The sequence below is a fragment of the Conger conger genome, chromosome 12, assembly GCF_963514075.1.
Source record: "Conger conger chromosome 12, fConCon1.1, whole genome shotgun sequence".
Lineage (NCBI taxonomy): Eukaryota > Metazoa > Chordata > Actinopteri > Anguilliformes > Congridae > Conger > Conger conger.
This window is the reverse complement of record NC_083771.1, coordinates 11988783-12006669: the sequence shown is the minus strand read 5'-3', so window position 1 is coordinate 12006669 and position 17887 is coordinate 11988783. Positions and strand designations below refer to the sequence as shown.

At 49.1% G+C, this 17887-nt stretch overlaps 1 protein-coding gene across 2 annotated transcripts in view; it reads right to left on the bottom strand.

Moving 5' to 3' along the window:
• Positions 1 to 975: 975 nt before the first annotated feature.
• LOC133142011 (mediator of RNA polymerase II transcription subunit 13-like) overlaps positions 976 to 17887 on the bottom strand; it is an 85177-nt gene continuing 68265 nt past the window's right edge. For both annotated transcript variants that reach the window (XM_061262919.1, XM_061262920.1), the window contains exons 15-31: positions 17704 to 17887; positions 17037 to 17236; positions 14942 to 15822; positions 14021 to 14200; positions 13288 to 13511; positions 12592 to 12787; positions 11733 to 12015; positions 11074 to 11305; positions 10440 to 10628; positions 9608 to 9831; positions 8103 to 8245; positions 7652 to 7810; positions 6828 to 6992; positions 6438 to 6598; positions 5538 to 5699; positions 5127 to 5239; positions 976 to 4747 (exon numbers count right to left, since the gene is read on the bottom strand). The exon at positions 17704 to 17887 is cut by the window's right edge. In XM_061262919.1, the coding sequence (XP_061118903.1) occupies positions 4615 to 4747; positions 5127 to 5239; positions 5538 to 5699; positions 6438 to 6598; positions 6828 to 6992; positions 7652 to 7810; positions 8103 to 8245; positions 9608 to 9831; positions 10440 to 10628; positions 11074 to 11305; positions 11733 to 12015; positions 12592 to 12787; positions 13288 to 13511; positions 14021 to 14200; positions 14942 to 15822; positions 17037 to 17236; positions 17704 to 17887 (3829 nt within the window). In that variant the 3' untranslated portion in view covers positions 976 to 4614. The remainder of the gene's footprint in view (positions 4748 to 5126; positions 5240 to 5537; positions 5700 to 6437; positions 6599 to 6827; positions 6993 to 7651; positions 7811 to 8102; positions 8246 to 9607; positions 9832 to 10439; positions 10629 to 11073; positions 11306 to 11732; positions 12016 to 12591; positions 12788 to 13287; positions 13512 to 14020; positions 14201 to 14941; positions 15823 to 17036; positions 17237 to 17703) is intronic.

Below are 17887 nucleotides of genomic sequence, written 5' to 3'. Positions count from 1 at the left end.
TTCATTATGTATTTATTAGACTTATTCTTTAGACTTCTACTGCTGTAGCCTTTCCAGTTATGATACATTATGTGTTCAGAGATGCTCTTCTGCATACCACTGTTGTAATGTGTAGTTATTTGTGTTACTGTCACCTTCCTTTCAGCTTTGCGCAGCTTTGGCCATTCTCCTCTGACGTCTGTCATTAACAAGGCGTTTCTGTCTGCAGAACTGCTGCCCACTGTTTTTTGCACCATTCTTTGAACTCGAGAGACTAGTGTGTGTGAAAATCCCAGGAGATCAGCAGTTTCTGAGACTCAAACCACCTTGTCTGCCACCAACAATCATTCCACAGTCAAAGTCACTTAGATCACATTTTTTCCGCATTAACTGAAGCTCTTGACCCATATCTACCTGATGATGATTGCACTGCTGCCATACAATTGGCTGATTAGATAATCGTATTAATAAGAAGGTGCAATAAAGAACAAATGTTCCTAATAAAGTGCTCAGTGAGTGTATATGATTCAAAATTAATCTGGAAAATCTAAAAATGCTTAAGACAACAGACTTATGCCCATAAATGGTGAGATATTTCACAATGTTTTTGTTAAATGGATAGGAAATCTTGTTTACTTGAAAACCCAAGTGAAATAAATGAATAAACTTTGTTTGAAGAAATTCATGATGAAAAATGCAATGGAGTAGAAATAAATTAGTTAAAAAAAATTGGAAAAAAAATAAAAAAATAAAGTGTGTTTGATTGGCTTGGCCTTTCGATGAGGAGGTAATGTGGAGGTGCTGTGTGGAGTCAGTCACGAGGAGACCCAGGATGAGGATCCCTGCTCTCCAAACACGGACACATTCCCACACCACTCAAAAAACACAGGAATGTGTCTGCACCGCGTCCATTCCTATCCACACCACACGCTCCGGAATGCAAGACTTCAAAATGGTGCTCAGCCACTGACCATAAACAACAGCAACAAGACAGAATGTTTTTCCATAATTTAATAATTTACTTTAAAAAAAGAGTGTAAAAGACATGGATCTCTTCCGCCAAAGGAAATCCGACCAATATTCAAAATGACAGCAGGTGTATCAAATTCCAGCTTCTCCTTCAGCTCCTCGTTAGTGTTGATACCATGGCAACAATCCACTTCCTGCCCAACCCCCAGTCCCCAAAAACCATCGTATTCCAATCAAATTAACAAAGAAAACAAAACCCCGCAGCAAAAATAAAAAAAGCTACATTTTAGAAAAGAAAAAAGAAAAAAAGCCAGTCTTGAAATGTAGGCCCACAGCTTTCTGGATCCCCAAAAGCGCAGCCAAAAGGTGTGTTATATATACAAACATGCAAATAACTGTACAAACGTAAAAGCTATGTCCAGGGAGGAGACAGAGCAAGTCAGATGGTTGGGTTCACAGCTTTCCAACCACCACTTAAAATAATGCATATTAGTTAAATATACAATTGTAATACTGAAATACATACCGCTTTCAAAATCAATCGCCATTTCAAGTGCATCTTGAAGCAGAAGAAACATCTTTGACATCCTTTTTGCAGTATTGACCTACTACATCTTATACCGTTAGAAAATTGCTGAGACATTTTGTAACAATATCAATACAAAAGTACAGCACAAACTAAAATGCATGTTCTTCCATAATGCGTTCGCCTTTTTTCGAGAAACCTTTTTAATGTTAATTTTTCCGCTTTTGCATCTGATTTAAGGAAGTACATATTTTTATAGAACGTTATATACATTTGTATATATGGCTGTATAAATATGACAAGCAATTTTAGATATTTTTTCCTGTAAAATGATATTTTCCATTTCTAATCCCAAGGCAATCATAACTCTTTTTGGAAAAGGCCTTGATTATCAATTTTAATTTCCATTGTCATTTCAATTCATAAAAATAGTCACAATTCTATGAAAAAAAGTCAGTTTTACATATACACAAGTCCATGTTTTTCCTTTTAATTTCTGAAATATCACTCCATTGTATTTGTATCGACAATAATAAATCGTCCACTTCAAAACGAGAGAAAAGTGCCTTTTTTCTGACGTTGAGAAACCCAGTTCTCTGCTCTCAGAATCGCAACAGCCTGGTCCGACGAGAACCAAGTGGTAAAAATGTCATCAGTGGAAGGAAACAGCGTCCTTCTGGGGAGTCTGGAAGAAGGGGGTGGGTTCTGATCCTAATTCCGGCTTTGGTCCTTGATGCTGGTGAATTGTAGTTTTGCTTAAGTGTCCGTTGCTATGATGACACAGAGTCTTTAGCTGCCTGATTGGATGATATTTCAGTTCAAGGTGGGATCTCAGCACACCCGCGACACAAACCCCGCTTCCTGGTTCCACCGAACGATACGGTGCATCACGACCACTGCACCAGCCGGCTCAGCCAATGGGGGGATACTTTAGAGAAAATCACAGGGCTCATTACAATCGCTTACTTTTCTCCTTTTAACCTACTCCTAGCTCCACCCTTTGGGAGAGACTAGAAAAAGAAGTGAAGACGGGGTATGTCCTTGCTCCTTCAGTTAGCTCAAAGCCCCTTCTGTTACAGGGGTGGCAGATGGGGAGAGGCGGATCATCATCACAGAAGTATATCTGTGTATATCCGAGAAAATACTTCCTCAAATGACGCGGTCGTGTTTCCTCACAATAAAGAAGGGTCTGGGAGTTCCTAGCTTCTAATTCTAGCTCATAGAAGAAACATTTAACAGGTTGGAATGTCCCTAAAGATGGCGGACCTCCTTGAAAATGAAAACGATGAGAAAAATAAGCGATTGGAATGAGACCTTTCTTTGGTTACGCAGGTTTGCCCTTCACAAAATGGAGGTGGGATGAGCTGGACAGATGGAACTGCATCGTCTATCTGAAAGACCCACAATGCACCTCAGCTCCTCCTCCCCAATCCCGACTCCTGATTAGCTGCAACTTTTTTGTTTTTCCAGAATCAGTTCTTCATTGCTGTTATTCATTAAATGCTGTTTAATGCTCATTCAGGTCAGCCTGTTTTTGTAATGGTTTCATTTTCAGTTTATGTATAACCTAGTGGCATTACTGACTTTTGACAGTTGTCTGAGTGCTCGCAAGAAAAGGCACTTTGACAGCCCACCAACATGGATACAATTTCACGTAGCATTGACAACTAACGTCTTCGGCCCTTTAAAGCGTTTGTTTTAAGACAGTCCAGTTTTCTAAACATTCCAGGCTGACTGCTTACAATACTAGCGGATTCTATTCTGAATATACACTATAAAGGTTTCATCAACTCCTTGGTTTTGATTCAAATATACTTGGCGCTTTTATGTGCTGTAATAAATTACAGCATCACTGTACATTACAGTATTCCTGATTAAATGAGCTTAGTTTAAATTCAAGCTGTTTAAAAACTAATGCCACTAAAAACGAATGCCACTTAATGCCTCTGTAAGTATTTGGACTGTGGTACCATTTTTGCACTTTTGTTTCTGCACTCCAGCACATTTGAAATTAAACCACAAATTTGAGGCTAGCAAACAGTCCAAATCTTTAATTAGAGGATATTTACATCCATACTGGGTGACCTGCATCAGAATGACTTTTTTTATACACAGTTCCCCCATTTTAAGGGACCAAAAGTAATTGGACAGTTGGCTTCTCAGTGGGTTTTGATTAGCCAGGTGTATTTAATCGCTTCCTTAGAGAGGAGTCCTTCCACACGAAGTGAACCAATAGCTCCCACCTTATGTTCCCAGACTTAGCTCTGAATGGGCATACACATTGCTTTATATGAGTTATGAAAGACTGCAAAGTTTTTTCCTTGAATTTTAAATGGCAAAAAAATCTGTTGGCTCTAAACCGATAAAAAAAAGAAATGCTAAGTATTTTAGGAACTGCATAGAGTATTTTGAACTATAGTATATGTGATGATGTACAAATGACAGGATTTATAGACCTGTAGAAGGTACATTTGTGAAACTGACTTTTGCTGAAGTTGGCACCAGCCACAAATGGACACAACTTGAGCTGCCTGGATGGCCAAAAGGGAAAAATAGCAGCAAGCTACTTATATATTTTATAAAGCTATAGTAGGGCTGTCTCTAGGTGTAAAGTTTTGCTGCCAAAATGTTTTCTGTCTTGAAGGATAGCTAGAAAATCTTCCGCCTAAGTAGGATTCACAGAAAATACTCTTACATAATTCATAAAAAGCAATTACAAAATATAGATAATTACAAGAAAATCTGAGACTATGAGGTGGGACGTTTTTCTAAAATGGGATGTTTTCACGTGGAATGACTCTAAAGATATCAGACAGCTTTCAGCTTTCCTCAGGACGACTGACACCCACTGTTTTGTGCAAGGGCAAACTGGTACCAGAATGGAATTAAACCATCTTCTCCTAACACCCACGCCGCCCCCCCCCAGGAGCCCCCCCTGGGGTGACAGGATAGCTCCTCCCCCACAGCCCAAAAGAGGGGAAGGAAGTGATGCGGTGGGAACAGGAAACCCCCGCTTTCCACAGCTGAGGAGGCGGAGTCTGTGGAGCACTGTGAATGGTGGGCTGGTGGAGATCTGGGTGTGCCCGCCCCATGCCCCGCCCCCCGTGGAGTGGCGTGGGAGGAGCCGGGCCGGGCCCCGCCTACAGCATGTTAAGGATGGCGTTGTACATCTGCGTGAGGACCACCAGGTGCACGGGGAGACAGGAGCGCCGGTCGTGAGACGCAGGGCTGCAGGTCAGCCAGGAGAGGGCGTTGTACTGCTCCAGCACAAACCTGGGGAGGGAGAGAAACTACTTCAGACTGTTCGTATGGCAGCGGGCAACTGCTCGCTTTTTTTTATTAGACTTCATTTAACCATGAATAACCCATCGGAATCAAAATCTCTTTTGCAAGGGGGTGTGAAACCTGATTTTTGAAACTTCAAGCACTTGTTAGCTGACTGATACGCATGTTTTGCAATAATTTAACATTTAAAAAACTTCTGCTTTTTGTTCTTGGCTATGGCTATGCATTTCAACCCCCTGTAGCTTTAGCTATTCCAGCTAAAGTTACGCCCCTGACACACACACACACACACACACGTGGTCAGACTGGCTGAATAACGACAGGATGTCCGGGGGGGCGTGGCCTACCAGAGCCGGGCGTGGCCTACCTGAGCACGTCAGACGTGGTCTTTGAGTCCAGGGGGTGGGGGCTCCTCTGGGATGTCTTGTTGGAGAGGAGCTCGTCCAATTGGGCGATGGATATGTGATGATGCAGGGAGGCCTGGGGGGAGAAGAGTGCCACTCAGTCACAGCCTTCAGCACTGCACCTCAACTGGACTCAAAATGGCAGCTCAGTTACTATAGTTACTGTAGTTGTACAGGGTTGTACCAGTGTGTTTTTTTTTGGTGAAGGAACTAGCCTTGTAATCTAATATCTGTAGTAGGAAAGCTTCTGGGCTGTAATGGGTAAATAAATAACAATTCTGATGTAGTAATCGATATGATGACAGTCTTTGGCAGAACCAAACTGGAGCTGAATTATTGATTCAGGCCCGGGGGCAGGGTGGGGGTCCCCCTACCTTCAGGAAAAGCGGGCACTGGTTTTGAGCCTGCGGGCAGGAGGACCAGAACCAGTGGGGCAGGTCATCGGCCCGGGCGGTGGAGACGTAGTACCCCAGAGCCAGTGGCTGCTGCTTCAGCTCCTCTGGGGCTTCCCTGGAGAGCAGCCTCTCACCCTGACTCTGAGAGAGAGAGAGAGAGAGAGAGAGAGAGAGGAGAGAGGGAGAGAGGGAGAAAAAGAGAGGGAGAGAGAGAGGGGAGGGAGGTAGAAAGAAAGAGAGAGAGGTGGGGGAGAGAGAGAGGGAGGGAGAGAGTTCTTTATATATTCAATAGAGAACATGCAAAACATTAGTGTCATTAAGTTTGTTGTTTTACAGATAATGGCTCTTAGAGGCACTCAAAAAGTCACTTGTGAGTGGAAACTGCGGATTGTGTTGATTTTGGAGCGCCATATCCCTGAATCCATGGCTCCTGCAACTCAAGCCAATATGAAAGAACGAGCGGCAACCAAGGCCACCAGTCAGACCGCTTGTATAAGCTGCACTGGGACACAGACGACAGCTGATGGCCGACATGCATGCGTAAGCATTCTGTGGCTGCGTGAGAGGAAATAACTCTCCATACCAGGAGGGGGCGATAGTCGGTATTTCAAAATGTAAAAAACAAACAAACAGAGGACCTAGAATTGTGGGAAGATAAACAAAGAACTGAAAGATTAGTGCGACTGTTTGGCCAGACTGTCTTCAGACCTGACTCTCAGGTAAAGAGAGCTTGGAAAACCTGCAGTTGTCAGCCCTCAAGGAGCTTGATTTGATGATCCCTGCTATAGAGTGTGTGTTTACTGAGGGTGTTACTCCCAACACACACACAGACACAAACACACAGAGACACACGCACACACGGACACACACAGTACTCACCCTGTTGTGGGGGAAGTGGGACGCCCCGCCCAGGCCAGAGGGGGACCCAGGTGACGGGACAGGTGAGGTGTTGGGGGAGGGGTGCAGGTTCGTGATCAGCATCATGTCGTGCCCAATATCGTTCTCCAGCTCGTCCGGAAAGGGCAAGTCAAACATGTCATCTGGAGGGATGGAGAGACCAGTTACACCATAGAACACCAGTCAAACATGTCATCTGGAGGGATGGAGAGACCAGTTACACCATAGAACACCAGTCAAACATGTCATCTGGAGAGACCGGTTACACCACAATCAGAACAGCAGTTTGAATGTGAAGGAAACAGTTTGAATGTGACCGATTCTCTGCAAGCAGACTGAGTGTGGTGTGGTGATGCGTGGTCAGCCCTGTACCAGGGTTGTCCTCGGTGGGGTAGGTTCCGGGGGCGCCCTGGGTCGTGGCGGAGATGGGGAAGACCAGGATGTGGGTGCAGGAGGCGTCCTGCGGCGTGTTGAGCTGAGACGTCTGCAGGTTTAGAGCCGTGCTGCGGCCAAACACTGAGCCCATGGTCACCGCGTCTGAGACACACACACACACGCGCTGTGCTATTAATACGTTCTGTCAGTGTGCTAACAGGGAGGTATCAGGATGCCAACAGCAGAGGACAATGGGGTCAGTGATTTGTGCCCTCTGTCAGTGGGGACAGTGGTAACAGCGTCGGGACAGTGGTACCAGTGTGGGGTCAGTGTGGGGACAGTGGTAACAGTGTGGCGTCAGTGGAACAGCATTGGGTCTGTGGGGACAGCGTGGGGTATGTAGGGACAGCGTGGGGTCAGTGTGGGGACAGTAGTAACAGTGTGGTGTCAGTGTGGGGACAGTGGTAACAGCGTGGGGTCAGTGTGGGGGCAGTGGTAACAGTGTGGGGGTCAGTGTGGTCAGTGTGGGGACAGTGGTAACAGTGTGGTGTCAGTGTGGGGACAGTGGTAACAGTGTGGGGTCAGGGTGGGGACAGTGGTAACAGCGTGGTGTCAGTATGGGGACAGTGGTAACAGCGTGGGGTCAGTGTGGGGACAGTGGTAACAGTGTGGGGTCAGTGGGGACAGTGGTAACAGCTTGGGGTCAGTGTGGGGACAGTGGTAACAGTGTGGGATCAGTGGGGACAGTGGTAACAGATTGGGATCAGTGTGGGGGACAGCGATTGGCACTATTTTAGCCTCCTGCTCTGATTCCGCTTTACCTGGCATGACCACGAAGGAGCCCTGGGGCTCCATGGCAACCAGGCAGGCGCTGAGGATGCTGGGAGAATCACTGGCCGAGATTCCACACATCCCACACGCCTCCCGCAGCTGCCTGCTGATGGACTGCAGAGAGCGCTCCCCCAGGAGAATGCTCCAGTCTGAGGGAGAAAGGGAGAGAGAGAGAGAGAGAGCGAGGGAGAGGGAGAGAGGGGGAGAGGGGGAGGGAGAGAGGGAGAAGGAGGGAAAGGGAGAGAAGGAGAGAGGGAGAGCGAGAGAGAGAGAGAGTGTCAGGGAGAGGAAGAGAGGAAGGATCCATTAGATTTTACACTGTATACAGCCAGAGAGTGTATGGAGGACTGCTGATTTTCTCACACTATCTCCAGCACAATAATCTGCAGTTCTGATAAAGGGTGAGTGATCCTCTGCTTAAATAAAACCACAAGGCCGTACCCTTCAGCTCTCCGTGTCCCAGGCGCCCCAGCCGGCCAATCACAATCCTCCAAGGCAGTGACGTCATCTGGATGATTCCCACACACCACTCCCACACCTTCTGCAGACCCATCTTCCGCGGAGAGACATTGGGCCTCCGAGCCCTGAGGAGAGGAGAGGAGAGGGGGAGGAATGAAAAGGGGAGTGACGGAGAAGAGAGGGGGACAGAAGAAAGAATGGAGAGGAGAGGAAAGGGGAAAAAGGAGTGGAGGAGGGAGAGAGAAATAGAGATTTAGAATTTGTTTGTGGTAAAGGGCCACTGTAGTGTATGACCCGTAAAAGATCTGTTAATCACCAGCAGTGTTACAGGAGGACAGAGGCTAAACTATAGAAGCTAAACTGTGTGCATTTTATGCTGCCCATGACATTTTACATTACATTCATTTGGCAGACACTTTTATCCAAAGCGACATACAATAAGTGTATTCTGAAGGTCATTACAACAGCTACTGAACACAGGTCAGATAAGGTACAATTCTCATAAAGCATCAGTTATCCATAGCCATGAACATCAAGTCTAATTCACACGGTAAGCACAGGTTAAGTCAACAATGCCATAACAAACCAGATGCGAGGCATGATTACAAGAGAATTAGTAAAGAACAACAATATCCCAATGGAGATGCATGTATAAGATGACAGGGCTAGAAGACCAGGATAGAAGTGATTGATGAGAGTGACACTAGATTTTGGGTACTCCTACAGTGGAGTAGAGTTAGTGAAGGTACAATCTGAAGAAATGCGTCTTCAGACCGCGGTGGAAAACGTGCAGTGACTACCCCACCCAATTACAGTCCTTACAATCAGACCTGGGTCAAATACGTAATGGTTTTGGATTCAAATACTTTTCTGTGCTCGACTGATCTTGCCTTGTGCAACCGAGCCAACCAAGTGTTCTAGGATTTGCAGTTTTTGAGAGTATTTCATAGGTTCCAAACACACCAGAGAAGCTCAGTAAAGCTTAGAAAAGTACTTGAATCCAAAACAATTACGCATCTGAAGGCGACTGGCCTGCCTCATTCTTACATCACATTACATTATTGGCATTTGGCAGACGCTCTTATCCAGAGCGACGTACAGTTGATTAGACTAAGCAGGAGACAATCCTCCCCTGGAGCAATGCGGGGTTAAGGGCCTTGCTCAAGGGCCCAACGGATGTGCGGATCTTACTGTGGCTACACTGGGATTAGAACCCCCGACCTTGCGTGTCCCAGTCATGTACCTTAACCACTATGCTACAGGCCACCCAGTAGCCTTCACCGCTGGGACTGAAAAAGTAGCTAAACCCCCTCCCCCACCCCGCTGTACCTGTTGGGTAGGTCCAGGTTGATGACACAGGTCACCAGCAGCGGATGCGTGTGTGAGTGCGTGTGTATGTGTGTTTGTGTGTGTGTGCGTACGAGTGTACATGTATGAGCATACGTGTGCGTGTGTGTGTGCATGTGTGTGTGTTCGTATGTGTGTACCTGTTGGGCACGTCCACGTTGATGACGCAGGTCTCCAGCAGCTCCCCCTGCTGGTCGGTGCAGGACACCAGGATCCAGCGCTGGTCGTGGGACAGGCAGTACCCCAGGAACAGCACCCCGTAGCGGGGCACGCCCTCCCCACACGCCTCGCCCACGTCCAGCTGCTTACTGCGGGTGGGGCCCAGGATGAAGGGGGGGGAGTAGAGCTGGAGAGGGGCCGGCCGCTGGGGATGGGGATGAAGGAGAGAGAGGAAGTGCGATAGAGTGAGAAGGAGAGAGAGGAGAGATGATCAGCCCTATTCAATGATTTCACTTGGTTCAGGGATAAACCAACCGCTGCCCCATAAATTTTGGCATAATCCCACAAGACACACACCAAAAATAGATTAACAGAAATTGGTCTGGTAAACAAAATGGCGGTTTGTTATGGATACCCGTCCTCAAAATAGTTAGTCGGTTTCCAAGAGATCTAGACAAGATCTTATAATCCAAACAAAGGAAAGCTACTGGCCTCCAGTTCTTCATGAGAGAGATAGAGGGAGAGAGAGAGAATGATAGAGGGAGAGAGTGATAGAGAGAGAGACAGAGATGGAGGGAGAGAGAGGGAGAGACAGAGACAGAGAGAGACGGAGACAAAGGGAGAGAGAGGGAGACAGACAGAGGGAGATGGAGAGAGAGACAGAGGGAGAGAGAAAGGGAGGGAGAGAGAGACAGATGGACATGGATAGAGAGACAGATAGAGAGGGAGAGATAGAGAGCAAGAGAGAGAGAGATAGAGGGAGATTGAGGGAGAGAGGGAGAGAGGGAGAGGGAGAGAGGGAGCAGGACTCACCTCTGGGTTTCTGAAGTGGGCCTCGGTGGAGGAGGCAGGGCCGAAGCCGGTCAGGGACTTGATGTGTGTGCGCAGGGGCAGTGGGCGGCGGCTCTGGGAGTAGGCGGAGAAAGCCAGCGACCGCAGGTGCTGCAGGTACAGAGGGCTCTCCCCACTGGCCGGCTGGAGCAGGTACTGACAGGGGACCACCTGGGGACACGCCCAAATCAGCACAGTCACAGCCTGTTCACCAGCATCTCCCAAACCATCATCACAGCCTATTCACCAACATCTTATCCAAAGAATCATCACAGTCTACTCATAAGCACAACCGACCAAACCATCATCACAGTCTATTCATAAGCACAACCGACCAAACCAAAATCACAGTCTATTCATAAGCACAACTGACCAAACCATCATCACAGTCTATTCATAAGCACAACTGACCAAACCATCATCACAGCCTGTTCACCAGCATCTCTCAAACCATTATCACAGTCTATTCATAAGCATCTCCCAAACCATCATCACAGTTCCCCAAAATTAGGGATAGTGGATGCAGGCAGTGAGGGGCATTACCTTGAAGGCCGGTGGGAGGTTATCAGGAGGGGTGTGGGGAATTGTGGGATAGTAGGCTAGGGAGGGCAGTTACCTGGAGGGCGAGGGCTGGCTGGAGGTTTTCGGGAAGGGCGCGGAGCAGTTCTGTGAAACAGCGAAGAAGACCCAGGAGCCAGACGCTGGCAGGCTCCGCCTCCTCCTCCTCCTGGTCGCCGCGGGCGCAGATGAAGGGGTCCACCACGTACAGCATGATGGAGGGGGGGTGGGCGTGGCTGTCCGCCGACTCCGCCACCGTGGGGATTCCGATTCGCTCCCGCTCCGCTGAGCTGAGGGGGGGCGAGGAGGATACCCACAGTGCACTGCAGCGCTGCACAGCTTTACACTGACATTTATTTAAAAACTAAAAACTAAACTAAAACTAAAAATTAAACAAATTCCCACTGAACTAATCTAAATGCTGTGCGGAATGATCATTTAATTAAGAGAGCAGTCATGAAATTAAAAGGCCAAAGGTCTCAAAATCCTTTTGTGAACAGGCTGATTTTGGCTCCTCGATATTAGCTGAGCTGCTACCCACGCTTACTCTGCTCCTGTTTAACGTCCTCCCTGCCAAAGTTTACCAGTGACTGAAGTGAATTAGAAGCAGAACCTATAGCAGGGCTGCTTAGTGTCCATCCATTCCATCTGGCCAATGCGCTGCCATAGGTTAAAACTTTGTCACATGACTTGCTGATAAAGAGCAACAGACCCTACCTCTCAGCGGCCTCGGCTGGTGGGGCAGGGGGTGGTGTGGCATTAGCGGGGGTTTTGGCCTCTGCGGCGGGCCCCTGAGCCGTCTCCGCTCCCCCTGGTGTGGCTCCTCCGGGTGTGGGGGTGTTGACCGAGCCGGCGGAGGGTGTGGCTCCATCGGGGACCCCAGCAGCGGAGGAGGGGGGCTGTGGTGGGGCAGTGGGGGTGGGTGTGGGGGGCAGGGCGGGCTGGGGTTTGGGGGGTAGGAGCAGGCTGCTGTCCAGGGAGAGAGACGCCAGCTGTGGAGCTAAACACCAAGAAACACACACTCCGATTGGATGAAGCTAAACACCAAGAAACACACACTCTGATTGGCTGGAGCTAAACACCAAGAAACACACACTCTGATTGGCTGGAGCTAAAGCGCAAGAAACACACACTCTGACTGGCTGGAGCTAAACACCAAGAAACACACAGTCTGATTGGCCAGAGCTAAAGCGCAGGAAACACACACTGATTGACTGGAGCTAAACCGCAGGAAACACACACTCTGATTGGCTGGAGCTAAAGCACAGGAAACACAAACTCTGATTGGCTGGAACTAAAGCACAGGAAACACACACTCTGATTGGCTGGACCCCTGATATGCAGCGCACACTGAGGAACTGATACACTGATACACAGACAGACAGATGGTGAGCTAGGGACTGACAGAAAAGGAAAACAAAGACTGTCTGAAAACAAACAGAGAGAAAAAGATTTGGTGTGGAAACAGCCAAGCGGCCTCAGACAGACTGACTGGTGTGTGAAGGGCAAAGAGAGACATCCAAAAATGTAGAGAGCTAGACAGACAGCTGGACAGACGGAGCGCGGTGTGTCTCACCCAGTAGCTGCCGGCAGGTGTGGGCGTAGAGCTTCAGTTTGGCCAGGTTGTCCTCCTGGTTGCTCCCGGCCCAAGGTTCGGTAAACCACTGGTCCACCAGATCCTCCACCAGGTCCTGCGGCTCCACGTTACCCACGTGAAACAGGCCGTCCCGGGACACCTTGGCCAGGGGCCGGTGCTTCCCCAGCCGGCAAGTCTGAGACAGAGAGAGAGGTGGGGGTAAAGGACCCAACTGCTCACCACTGCCTGATGTGCGTTCAAGACGGCAAACGTTCACCACAAACTGTTAGCAGCAAACAGTTACGGTTTATTTAGTTTGACACCAACACCTTTTGAATGAAAACTGATGCTTTTTGAAGGTAAGAACAAATATTACATAGATTAAAGTGTATTATAACTGTCAAATATTTTTTTATTTGCCAAGAGACAGACACAGGGACTTTTTGTTCTCTTGGCATTTTCCCCATCTGCAGCCATTTGTGTTTACCGCACACTACCATTGCAAACAGTTAGATAATGTTCACTAAAGTTAGTGGCAAACAGAAACAGTTTGAATATGTTGGTGAACGTTAGCTAACGTTAGCGACATTTGCCAACTTGAACGCACGTCTGGTTTCAGGCTGTAAATGTGAGCGGGTTTGGTGTCCAGGCAAGGTGAGATGGTTCAGGATGGGGCAGGGTGCGGTTGGGGCGCACCTCGTAGACGGCGCTGAGCTCCCTGAAGAAGGTGCGGGCCCCGGACAGGAGCATGGCGTTTTCGGGGCACAGCACCAGGAAGGCCATGTCCCGCTGCCCTCCGTACGGCTCCAGCAGCAGCTTCTCCCAAAACGGCAGCGCCAACGGCGACAGTGCCAGGAAGTCCCGGTCGTAGCCCAGCAACAGGCTGGGGACGGGGAGAGGCTCAGGAGACTCCTCCGAACCTGGGGGGGAGGAAACGGAAAAGAACAAACTGTGGTGGTAAGATCAGAACAGCAGAGACTTAGAGCACCTTCAAGCACAGACTGAAGATCTTTTCAGGCTGCACCTTTCCCCTGCCCTCCCAACCTCCCTATAATTTCTAATTTAGCGATGTATGTTGTATGCTATATGCTGTAATTATCGCACTTACGTATAATTATTTTACTATGCTTAGTGTTCTAGTTGCGAAAACTGCGTTACTGCTACTTCTTGGTCGGTTTATCTGATTCACCTACAAGGGATCAAGTTGTGGTTACTCTAGCACTTGGAACTGCACTTCCCTCTAGGGTTTTCAGTGCACTTGTCCCTGGTTCTGATTTGCAAGTTACTGTACATCACTCTGAATAAGAGCTTCTGCCAAATGACTAATGTAACGTAAAAGTAAAACTGCATTTAAAAAATGTTTCTAAATGACTCTAAACTGCTGAATGAGTGTTCGACGGCGGGCCGAAGAGTGTCCCTGGCGGCTCACCGTAGGAGCCGCGGCCGGCCATCTTGTGGAACTGCTGCCAGGTGAGGGGGCCCTGGACGTGCTGGATGTTCTCCCAGGTCCGGCCCGTGCGCTTCTTCTGTATGGCGTCCTGCAGCACCGGCTGCAGGGAGAGCAGCATGCGCACGACGTCCTGAGAGGAGAGCCGGCTGATGTCCAGCACTGCGGGGACACGGAGAGTTTAAAGTAGCCCGGGACTTCTAGATCTTTCTCTAGAGTACTGACACTTATTTTTACTGACACTTGTTTTTTATTCCCCACTTCAAGCACCGATGGTTCCATTTTCAAAACCTAAATTGATTATAGTAGCCTACGCTATTAGAACCAGCATGCGAGTGTCAACGTGGATAAGAGGCAGCTGTATGGATCATGTCAATAGCCCTGATAATGTACTTAAATTTATTTTATCCTGTCAATTTCCAGAAAAAGAGATTAAAGAGGTGGGACTCCCTCCAAATGAAATACACGCGTTATTAGCAACATGACGACTTCCTGTGGGCGTCTGCTGGCTTGGTGTTCTCCTGTTTTGGGGTAGACCACAGACCCGGACCCAAAAGAGCTCAACTGCCATCAAATCCTTTGTTCCCCATTACACCATACTGTGTTGTATTGCATTGCTTATGTCTGTATTTTTCTAGTAATAAATGAATCGCAAAAAAGTGTTTTAGGTGGAATGTTTGCATTTGCTGAAAGTCTCAAAAGACAGGAAATTAAATTGATCACCCTAACCCTAACATCAGCCTGCTCTCCATCCATGTGTATCAGCACAGATATCTGACAACATGCTACCATGCGCAATATAATAAAATAAATGAGTAAGCAGAAGCCAGTGACTGCAGCGGCTGCCCCGGGCGTGTAGCGTCGGGTCTCAGTGCTGCCCCCGATGGCGGAGCTGGGCCTCACCGTTAGTGTGCGGCCAGGCATGCAGGGCGCTGCTCCTGACCAGGGCCAGGTCCACCCTGCTGCCTCCCGCGTTGTCCACGTACTGCTGGCCCTGCACCAGGGCGCTGTAGCACTCCGCACAGGCGTCGCTCCCGTCCGCCCACAGCTTGTCGGCGGCCAGCCCCTGCAGCAGCGCCCCCTGGGGGCCGTGGCGGGAGCAGGTGGGGTGGAGGTGCAGCGAGGCCAGGGAGGCGGTGGGGCAGGCGCACTGGTCCTGCAGCAGGGCCAGCACGCAGGCGGGGGCCGGGTCTCCGGCCCTCCGGCACAGCGCCAGCCGCCGCTCGGCCGCCCCGCCCACCTCCGAGCCCCGCCCGAAGATGTCCAGCTCGTCCTCCAGGAAGAGGCCGGCCCCCTGGGCCAGGCGGCGGTTGACGATGGCGCTGAAGCCGCAGGTGCAGCGGTACTGGTCCTCGAGGGTGGAGTCGGGGATGTACAGGCCCACGTCGGCGCCCTTCACGTTCATGTTGCACGCGCACACGCAGCAGCTGTCGAAGTTGCGGTCGCGGAACACGTCGAGGACCGAGTCGGACAGCAGCAGCGTGGCGTACAGGCTGTGGGCCTCGGGCAGGGCTGGGACGGGCAGCGGCTCGGCGGAGCTCAGGGGCCGGGTGGTGGAGGGCGTGGAGGCCGGGGAGGACAGCTCGGTCCCCTCCTGTTTGACGGAGCCCTGCCCGCTGGCCCCGCCCAGGCCCCTGGGGGTGCGCGGGGTCCGGGGGGTGGGGACGGAGAAGCGGGGCGTGGCGGGCGAGGGCAGGACTCCGCCCATGTTGCCCACGGAGGCGTGGCCGGAGCTCAGCTGGGCGTAGTCCTGGTCCAATAGGCTGTTCACACTGGGGACGTTGCTGAGAAACAGACGCATGTCAGGCAATGCCTGCTAGACACGACCCTGTCATTCACGAGTGGAAATTGAGGTTTGTGTAGCTTTTAGAGCATCATATCTCTGGCATTAAAGCAGCGGAAAGACCTGAAAACTTGTACTCCGTTTGTCTACTTTCAGATTTTCATAACACTGCTCAGAAAAAAAGTTATGGTCATTCATATACCGTTTTTTTATTTTTATTCAATATTTGATGGCTTACCACATCAGCACCACTTGGTGCATGACTTCCAAACTTCTAAGACTAGTAGATATTTTGGTTAAGAACAGCCACAAGGAAAATTAAGTCAAATAGATAATTTATTAAAAATATATACAATGCATTGAAAATTTTGTTGATACTGCAATGCCCGAGCATGTTTGTTCACTAAGTGCGGCTGATGTAGAAAGGCTTGAAAGTATGTTTTATTGTGAATTAAGATTCTTTTTGAAATTATCAAAACATGCCAAGTCAGCAGTAACAACTCATTATTTCCTTCTGATTTACACTGTTTTTTCATTTAGATGGGAAACTATCCACCTTACCTATTATTTGGTTGAATAGGCAACACTTTTCAATCATTTTACAGGCGGACCAAACTTTGGCATTGTATGATTTTTGAATAAATTATCTATTAGACATCATTTCAGTTTGGTTGTTCTAAACCAAAATATCTACTAGTCTTAGAAGTCATACACCTGACTGCATAGTGCTGCTGATGTAACAAGCAATCAAATACTGAAAAGAAAATTGCCAAGTGGCATGATTTCACCTTTCTGAATGACTATAACTGATTTTCTGAGCAGTATTATGAAAGTTTCAGAGTAATCTGAGAGTAGACAAACAACAGGTTTACTTTACTGCCGAAGACAGGATGTTCCAAAATCAACTCCAAACTCGCACACCAACACCTTACACTGAGGAAACAGGCCCTGCTCCTTTAGAACATCTGACCCATAATAAGGGAACTAAGATTTAAGATGATAAAAGATTAAAGAGCTGATGTCACCACATAGCCCTGTAGGGTTTAATTAAATCTCAAGACTACTTGTCCAAAAATCTTAACTTTAAAATCTGAGCCCAAGACATAATACAGAGCTCATTGGTTCGTGAAGATCAGCACAAGCTGGGTGGGGTTGACGGTGGAGGAGTTTGGGACGCCCCCCGCCCGCCCCACAGCGAATCGGCGCAGCACGTACCCGTCCGGGAGGAAGGGGACCTGCGGCGGGAGGGCGAGCTGCTCCATCTTGGGCAGCTGGGCCCAGGACGGCCGGTAGTAGCAGTTCTCGGGGATCCTGAGGGGCGGCAGGCAGCTGCTGGGGAGGGTGCGGAGCGGGGCGAACATGGAGGAGCGCATGTGGGGCTGCAGGGACGGGACGCGGTACACGTAGGAGAAATCCTGCAGGGCGGGGCACACAGTCTCCCATGAGGCCGAGCGGCACTTGACACGCCAGACACAGCCACACCATAACACTCGAGTGCTCCCGCCTGGACCTCACATGGACGTTAATGGTTATATCGATTCCAAGAAGCGGGAAGTAGCGGTTAACGTTGGTATTTTTCAAGCAACGAGTGAGTGATTTATAAGTGATAAATGCCTTTGCAGGAGCACAAATAAAAGGTAAGTGTGCGCGGTATAATTACAGAGACTCAGCGACTCTGAGGGGCAGTAATGCGTCTGGCTGCCAATCCACCTGCGCTCTTAACCAGCCAATAAAACTCTCAGCGCTTTCCATACAGATCAGCCGACTCCTCTTTGTTCATTAATCTATCACTGGCAGGTAAGAAAAGCGGTTTAAAAACATTAGCAAAAATGATAAAAGGACAGCGAGATCCTAGACCTCCAGCTTCCCCCCACCCCCTCACCTTGATGTCCTCCGCTTTGGGGCTGGCCATGCACTCCTCCACCTCCACCCGGAACTCGCAGAGCGGGGCGGAAGACGCGGGGGCCGCGGGGGGGTCCGAGCCGGAGGGGGGGGCGGGGGGCTCCTGACTGGGGGTGTCCCGGTAGCTCATGATGGGGGAGAAGGCGGGGTGCTGCTCCAGGGAG